This window comes from Capsaspora owczarzaki, assembly GCF_000151315.2.
Source record: "Capsaspora owczarzaki ATCC 30864 unplaced genomic scaffold supercont2.10, whole genome shotgun sequence".
Taxonomy (NCBI): domain Eukaryota; class Filasterea; order Ministeriida; family Capsasporidae; genus Capsaspora; species Capsaspora owczarzaki.
In genome coordinates this window covers 567139-575544 of record NW_011887301.1, presented here as the reverse complement: position 1 = coordinate 575544, position 8406 = coordinate 567139, and the positions used below count along the sequence as shown (strand labels likewise).

Genomic DNA, 8406 nt, shown 5'->3' with positions numbered 1-8406 from the left:
CAGGCGGGTCGTTTCATTTTCGTTGGCTTCATGTCGGTTGTACTGGGTGCGGCGGGTCGGGCACGTCGCGTACTTGTGGTGCTGCTTGCAGTGGAAGCACTTGGTGGGTTGTCCTTTCACTTGGATTTGGACGTCACGGGGGAAGCCACTAGCAGACGTGACTTGAATGGAGTCAGGGACCTTGTCAATCACCTGCTTGACGTTCGTGTCGCTGGTCAACGTAGCGTAGTAGATCCTTGTGCCCGTTTCGAAGGGACAGCCGTTTGGCGCTTTGCCAATGGAGCGATGGCACTTTTCGAACTTGAGTCCAGTTTTGGTGTTGAGCATATCCGCAATGGCTTCGTTGGAGTGGTGCATCGGGACGTTGTAGAGCATCAGCACGACTTCCCTCAGGCACGCATTGGGATAGATGGTGGTCATTCCAAACTGGATGCCCTTCTGGCACGCCTCGGTCGCTTGGTTCGGGTGCTTGAAGACGATGCTCAGCTCATGCGGGCCAAAGTTGATGCCGCAGCAGCCCTCAGGGATGTGCTCCATCAGGAGCTTGGTGATCTCGTTGCCTCTGCCATCGATCTTGTTGGCGCGAAGCGAGGTCCAGCTGACCACGACAGTGTGCTTCGAGCCGTCACCCATCTGAGAGGCGTTCAGGCTGAGCTCTTCGTTCAGCTTAGCGTAGTCGGGGTCGTTGACGTCGATCATCTCGAGACCGGACTTGGCCGGCAGCGCGGCGCCCGTCTTGGCGAGCGGGTTCCCGCCACCCCATGCTCCCATGCCTGGAGCGGCCGTGAGGCCGCCTTGGGGGTGGGCGCGCGTGGGGGGATGCTCGTCTCGAGTGGACGAGGAGGCTTGTTGGTCGGACATGGCACTACGACGATTCGAAAGTGGGAAGGAAAGCAAGGAAGAAAGAAGCAAAGAGGGAAATGTAAAAAAGAGGACTCTCTTCTCCGCGGGGAGGACCGGGAGGGGGTAGAGTGTCAGGACCCGCAGGCTCTGCGGTCCCGACTGGGTCGTTCTTTGCTAAGAAGACTCGGCGTTGATGTCTTTGTATTGTTTGTTTGCATGCATTTGGAATTGCAGTTCAGTCTGCAAAGTGACATAAAACACTTTACAACAACATTGCCTGGCTAACCCTACCAAGGTCTTACAATCAGTGAACGTGAGTTGCCTTACCCGAGCGATGTCAGCATCTTGTTCACTTTGAGCATCTCAGCAATCGCAGTCGCTCCAGCATCGCCAAGCTTATTATTGTGCAAACTGTTCAGTCATCAGTAAGCATTCTGAGCACCTCTGCTGACTCACATCAAAGTGAGATGACTTACCCGAGGTTAGCGAGCGTCGTGTTGACTTTGAGCGCCTCAGCAATCGCCTGTGCTCCAGCATCGCCAATCTGATTCTTCCATAGCCTATTCACATCCCCTCCATCAATGAGCACTCTGAATGCCTCCTGTTGAGTGAAAGTGACACTCCTTGCTCGATCTTGATCAACGTCTTGTTCACTTTGAGTGTCTCAGCAATCGCTTGTGCCCCAGCATCACCAATCTGATTCTGCCATAGGCTGTCCGTCCATCAGTGAGCACTCTAAATGTCCTCTGCTGACATCACCCACTCACACGCATCAATCGAAGCGAATTGCCTTACCCAAGGTCGGTCACTGTCGTATTCACTCTGAGTGTCTCAGCAATCGCCAGCGCTCCAGCATCACCAATCTGATTCTCAGTCAGACTTGTCCGTCCCATTCACCACTTAGCACTCGTAATGCCTTCTACTTGATCCCTCACTCCAAACCATTCTTTTGAGTGAGATGCCTTACTAAAGGTTAGTTAGCGTCATATTGAGTTTGAGCGTCTCGGCAATCGCCCGCGCTCCAGCATCACCAATTTGATTCCAACCCAGACTGTCCGTCCCCTCCAATAGTGAGCCACTCTAATGTCCACTGCCGAAGCCACTCACGCTCCACACTCGAAGCGAGATGACTCACAAGAGTTTCTCCACGTTCGGGTTGCCTTTGAGTCCCTCAGCAATCGCTTGTGCGCCGGCATCGTCAATATTCTCGCACTGCTGTCTATCCACCATTTCATCAGTACACATGTTGTCACACTTTCTTTCCAATACTTCCGGCTTTTTCTTACAAGAACCGTTCATTCGCATTCTTGACTTTGTCGTACAACTCGCGCTGTCTCGCGCTCATACTTTCATACGACAGCATGTTGACTTTCAATCTATCGGAACAACGCGGTTGTTTCAGTCAGTCTCATTGGTTGTGCTTTCACAAATCATCTCTCAAACACAGAGTGCAGAGCCAAATGCACGAAAAGTGCGGCAGCGACGCAAACAAAGAAAAAAAACAAAACAAAACAAAAGCGGCGCCACAACAACCCAACGAACAAAGACTAACATCAAGAAGACTGAAAAACACAACAACACAACAATGGCATAGACGAGGATGACAAGTACGGACGCCGACTTGAAACATGAAGGAGAGGGAAAACAAAAACAAGAAGCAAAACAAAGCCCAAAACGAAGCTGCTCGAACCTTGGCGCACACACCGATACGAACTACTCATTGTGGACAAGAAGCACGACCACTCTCGCTCGTGTCTCACCATCTTGTTCCACCTGGCCAGATGGTCACTCTGGACGTTGCGGTGCCGCGCCCGCTTCCACCTCACAACCATCCACTCGGCCCACGCTATTGCGCACTTCCGAAGCCTCGTCCTCAATCGCGCGAAGCAAGACACCTTCACGTGCCGCAAAAACCAAGAACTCAAGACAAGCCCAGGCTTCCATAAGCTCTGGGGCAACGCACTCGCAATCGAGCCCGACTCGACTCTCCAAAAGATGATTCTCGTCCTCTGTGACGACCAAAATGTTGTGTTAGCATCCCAGACATCATATCTGGGCTGCAAATGTTTGACTAGAGCTTCATACGCCAGTAACAGCGGCGCAGCTCAGCGAACTTTGTTATGATGGCGTGAGTTCTGGTCAAAACAAATAAACGTCGGTTTGAAAAAAAAAACAAAAAAAACAAAAAACAGACCATGAGCCGGCCTGTTCGCGGGGGAAACTCAACTGATCGGCTGGGTTGGACTTGATATCAACCACGAAGGTGACAGTTAGTATTGGCGATCAGGTTGTGGCGGGACGTTCTGGCGCTTGAACGCTCATTTTGCGAAGATGCGGAGCGCGCGTGCGTGCGTTTGTCCTGTGTTTGATGCAGAAAAATGTCTAGAATGTGAGGATGGAAGCTCGGCACGGAGAACATCAAGGGCTGACGGACAAGAACGATCAAAGGAAGAAGGACCACAAAGATCAACTCTCCCCGTATTCATCCCGCTCTTTTTGGGCTCGTTCACCGAGCGCCTAATCTCACACCCGCGCCGCCCGCGCGTTTTTTGTACATTAAATATGCTTCTTCTTGTTTTGTAACCACGAAGGAGGGCGGGTCCCAGACGGCCAGGCTCAAAACCCGCATTCCAATGAACAACGCTCGGCGACGCGACGGATCGTCCGCCGAGCGACCGAATTTTTCCATTCTCTTTGAAGCACTCTATTGTACCTACTTTGCAGAACACGATTTGCAAAGCACAATGACGAAAATCCGGCAATGCTGAGCGGGCAGTAGCCCGCTTGCGCATATGAAACCAATGCCTTGAAGAACGCCAAAAATCATAAAAAAAAACGTAAAAAATAGCGAAAAAGCCAGAAAACAGCCCTCCTTTAGAGCGATCCCCGCCCACTCTGGTGGCCATAGGCATGCAGTATACATGGTACTGATCACATAGCGCGTTGTGGCGGCGCTGTATGGCGCACATAGTGGTCAAGGGGACATGGCAAAGTCTTTACTTTTAACAAAACCGGCTTCATATTGAGAGTCCTCTTCTATTACCCCTCTAAATGACAAAAGTCGAAAAAAAAGGTAACCAGTGGCATCAACGTACCTTCCGGATCAATGGTGAACACACAAACTCAATCGTTACAACAATGGCAGACTTTTTGAGCTGTTGCAGTTCGTTTCGCGACCTACCGGCACTTTCAAACACCATCCTTAAGATTGACCTACGCATTTGCCCAATGACCACCCGTACTGAAATGCGAACGTGGTTCAGTGGCAGAATAGGTCGTTGCCAACGACTTGACCCGAGTCCGATTCTCGGCGTTCGCACGTTTTTTTTTTTTGCTTTTTTTTTTGTTTTTCGCCTTCTCCTCTCTACACTTCTTTCAACATTTGATAGGGTCCTGTTGTGAATTCTACAATAGAATTTCCAACGACATCTACGCTCCCCTCTCGTAAAAAAAAAAAAAAAAAAAAAAAAAAATAAATAAATAAAAAAAAAATAATACAACCAACACGCTTTTATTTCTGTGCACAACCTTTTCACGTTTCAATGGCAGAGTCGAGGCCGGACGACGCCACCCCTGAAGTGACCAGGTTTGCAGCCGTCCCGTTTGCGTCCGCCAGCTTCTTTTGCAGCCGCTCAAGCGCTGTTGCCGCATTGTTGCGCCCTTGCGCGGAGGCAAGCTCGTAGAGCCGGATGGCTTCCTTGTCGTTCTTGACAACGCCTCTGCCCCGCTCGTACATGACGGCGAGGTTGTACCGTGCATCAGCATTGCCACGCTCAGCTGCTTGGCCGTAGAGCCGCGCAGCTTCCTTCTCGTTCTTGGCGACACCGAGCCCGTTCTCGTACATCCAGCCGAGATGTGTTTGCGCGTCGCCATTGCCTTGCTCGGCAGCCGCCTTGAGCCACTTGACTGCCTCGCGTTCATCGCGAGCCACTCCAACGCCCTTGGCATACATCCAGCCGAGCGTGAATTGGCCGTGGTCGTCATGGTCAAACTCGGCGGCAGCGCGGATGAGGCGCAGAGCTTCAGGCTCATTCTTGGCCACCCCGCAGCCATGGAGATGCAAAACACCGAGGCTGGCGCGCGCAAAGCCATGTCCGAGCTGCGCGGCACGCTTGTACAAGGCAGCAGCCTCGGTTTCGTCCTTTTCCACGCCGCGCCCTTCAATGTACAAGCTCGCGAGCCCGACCAATGCGTCTGGCAAGTTCTTGTCCGCTGCGAGGCGGAAGAGACGAACGGCTTCCTTCTCGTTGCCCTCCACGCCCACGCCATCAAGGTACATGAGTGCGAGATTGAACTGGGCCTCGCCATCGCCAGATTCCGCAGCAAGCGCCAAGTAGTGGGCTGCTTGTTGCTCGTCGCGATCGACACCATCACCATGCAGCAGCATCAGAGCCAAATTCTGCTGAGCAGAGGCGAGCCCGCGATCAGCCGCAAAGCGGTAGAGCACCGCGGCCTTTGCCTTGTCGACAGGCAGACCGCCCTCGCCGTTCATGAAAGCCCAGCCGAGATTGAATCGGGCAGTCACAACAGCATGCTGCTCGCCGGAACTCTGTGAAGCTGCCTCGGCATCATTTTCCAGCGTCTTGGCATCGAGGGGCAAGCTCGCATCGGAATCACAAGCAGCAGCGACTTGAAAGAGCTGAACTGCAGCGGCAATGTCCTTGGGCACGCCTTGGCCATGGTAATGCATCAGGCCCAAGCAAACTTGCGCAGAGGCGTCTCCTTGCTGTGCAGCAGCTTGGAATAGACGCAGTGCCTCGCTCATGTTGTGGTCAACACCTTTGCCATCCTTGTACATGCGACCAAGCGCGTACTGTGCATGCGGGTTGCCGCGATCGCTGCTCAGCTTGAACAAGCGCGCGGCTTCACCTCGATCGACGGCAAGGCCAGCACGGCCACGTAGGTACATGACACCGAGGTTGAAGAGCGCGCTTGCTTCATTTTGGGCGGCAGCGGCACGCATCAGGCGGAAGGCCTCCATCTCGTCCTGCACAACGCCGGTTCCGTTTGCAAAGCAATGGCCAAGTGCAGCTTGTGCATGCGCATTGCCCTGAGCAGTTGCAACACGAAAGTAGCGCACAGCTTCGGCAAGATCTTTCGGGACGTGCCGCCCTTCTTGCAGCATGTTGCCGTACTCAAACATGGCCTCGGGGATGCCTTGATCGGCAGCAGCATGGAAGAGAGCCGCTGCCTCACTTGCATTGCCGGGGTCGGTCACGCCAGTGTGTCGCTTTGCAGAGAGGATGAGAGCCAGGTTGAACTGCGCGGTTGCAAGTTGCTGATTGGCAGCACGGCGATACCAGGTCATGGCCTCGTTGACGTCGGCCGTAACGCCAATGCCCAGGTGAAGGCATCGTGCCAGATTGAACTGCGCGTAAACGCTGCCACAGCTTGCAGCGCGCCGGAACCACTCCAAAAAGCCAAAGCCACGGGCGGTTTGGTACAGCCGCTCGGCTTCCCGCTCGTCCTGGCTGACGCCCAAGCCTCGCTGGTGCATTCTTCCAAGACAGTACATTGCGGGACCATGGCTTTGCGCCGCAGCAATGGAGAAGAAGCGAATGGCGTCGGCGTAGGCCTTTTTCATCTGATCGAGCAATGCGCCAAGCGATTTGCTCAGGGGCAGGGTGCCGGTTGCTGTGCGATCTGCAGGGACGTGCTTGTCAGACAATGATGGAGAGTCGGCATCTCTGGTGGGCGATGCTTGACGCAAATCAGCCATCCATTCCAGGCTCATGCGATGAAAATAGGCTGTCGCCAGGTCTTCGTTGCATACGCCCAGAATGAAGGCCGCGTGAGGATGATGTGTCTGATCAAAAAGCTGGCGTGCGTAGGTCAGAGCTGCAGAGTGGTCGTTGTGGTGCAGAAGCTCGTCGCCAGGAAAGTCTCGAATCGAGGATCGGACGACTCCAGACGAAGCAAAGTCAAACCAGGCATCTTGATGAACGAGATACACAAAGCAAGGAGCCTGGTGGCCATCTGAATTTCGCCGAGTGCCTTCCGCAGCCATGGAAACGATGGACAGCATCGTGCACGGCTGGGCCAGCAGCGTCAGCGCGCCGTCTGCGTCCCCATCGACGCCTGCTGCTGCTGCTGCTGCTGCTGCTGCACGAGTGCAAGCAGCCTTGCCAGCATCGATGCTCATTTCAACAGCGTCGGCAAAGGCCTTGGCTAGCAGTGAGTGTGCGTCGCCCGACGACGCAGGGTCCTGCAAACATCCTGGCGCAGCAGCGCACAAAACCACAGTTCGCGCACGAGGCTCGATGTGAGTGAGCCCGGCCGTCGTTGCACTGCGCTGGAAACGGGCCCGCTCGTCGTCTTCAAGATCGGCACCAGCAGAGGAGCTCAGCGTTGCCAGCCACTTTGACTTGAACGTGTTGGTGCGGGCGCAATCCAGCATGACCAGCATCCATGCAGCGTTCGCGTCGCTGAGGAGAGACAGAACTGCCTCCACCGGCAAGCACTGGCGTCCAGCTCGAATCGGGTTGCTGAGCAGAGTGTTGGCTGGCACGAGGTAGTTTTCGTCACAAATCTGCAAGCCATGGCCATGGAATGAAAAGACCACCAGTGTGTGCGGCCCGAGCTGCTTGACGCGCTCAACAAACGCAAAGATGGCTTCGAGCAACTCTTGCTTGCTGAGATTGACGACGAGTTGGCTTTGAAATTGCAAATTGGTGAGCGCGCCATGCACCAGCTGGGCATCTGCCATGGCCGTTGGGTGGGCATTCAGCTCTTCGTACGCAGCGCAAGCCACAACCAGTGCAACTCTATTGGGCAGTGGCGTAGCGCCAGTTGCCTGTGTGATTGAATTGAGTCGCGATACAGCAGCAGCAGCAGTAGCAGCAGCAGCGGGCTTAGTCTTGTCCAATCCAGTCAGTCCTGATGCAGTTGCCGTCGTCGTCGTCGTCGTCGTCGCTGAGGTTGTTGTTGGCGTTGCTGGTGCACTTGTCGATGGAGATGAAGATTTTGGCTTGGCTGGTTGCTGCACGGCATCGTCGCTGCTGTCGAACGGGTTGTTGCTGCTGTTGCTGCCTGTTGCGTTCGCCGCCTTCGCATTCAAAGCAGCACTCGTAGCAGTAGCACTTGTAGCACTCGCAGCAGCAGCAGCAGCAGCAGCAGCAGCAGCAGCAGCAGCGTTGGTGAATGACGAGGACGCTGAACCGCTGTGATTGCTGCTGCCACTGCTGCTGCTGTGATGGACGACGCCCGCTGCATCGGTCGAGTCGCGGATGGTCCGACGCGGCTTCTGCGGCCCATGGTGCTGCTGTGCATCGCCGTCTGTGAAACGCCGTGGCCCAGCATGAGCAGCAGCAGCAGCAGCAGCAGCAGCAGCAGCAGGCGAGGAAGACGTGAACGCACCGCCGCCGCCACTGCGCCCAGCTTGGCTCGCTTGGTCGTCGTCGTCGTCGTTCTCGAATGGATTTGCGCTGCCGTTCGCGTTCGCGTTGGTCTTGACGTCGTCATCGTCCTGGTCGAACGGATTCGTCCCTTCGGCAGCCGCAGCAGCAGCAGCAGCAGTGCCGCTGTCGTCGTCGAAAGGGTTGGACATCAAAAAAAAAAAAAAAA

At 54.7% G+C, this 8406-nt stretch overlaps 1 protein-coding gene and 1 non-coding gene across 2 annotated transcripts; one reads left to right on the top strand and one right to left on the bottom strand.

Moving 5' to 3' along the window:
* Positions 1-4091: 4091 nt before the first annotated feature.
* On the top strand, positions 4092-4162 carry CAOG_09701. The gene has a single exon. It is a non-coding gene; the product is annotated as a tRNA-Gly (tRNA).
* Positions 4163-4335: 173 nt separating this feature from the next.
* CAOG_05990 (hypothetical protein) lies at positions 4336-8402 on the bottom strand. Its single transcript, XM_004345530.2, has one exon. It carries the CDS (start codon positions 8387-8389, stop codon positions 4376-4378), a length of 4014 nt encoding a protein of 1337 aa, XP_004345580.1. The 5' UTR covers positions 8390-8402; the 3' UTR covers positions 4336-4375.
* Positions 8403-8406: the final 4 nt, after the last annotated feature.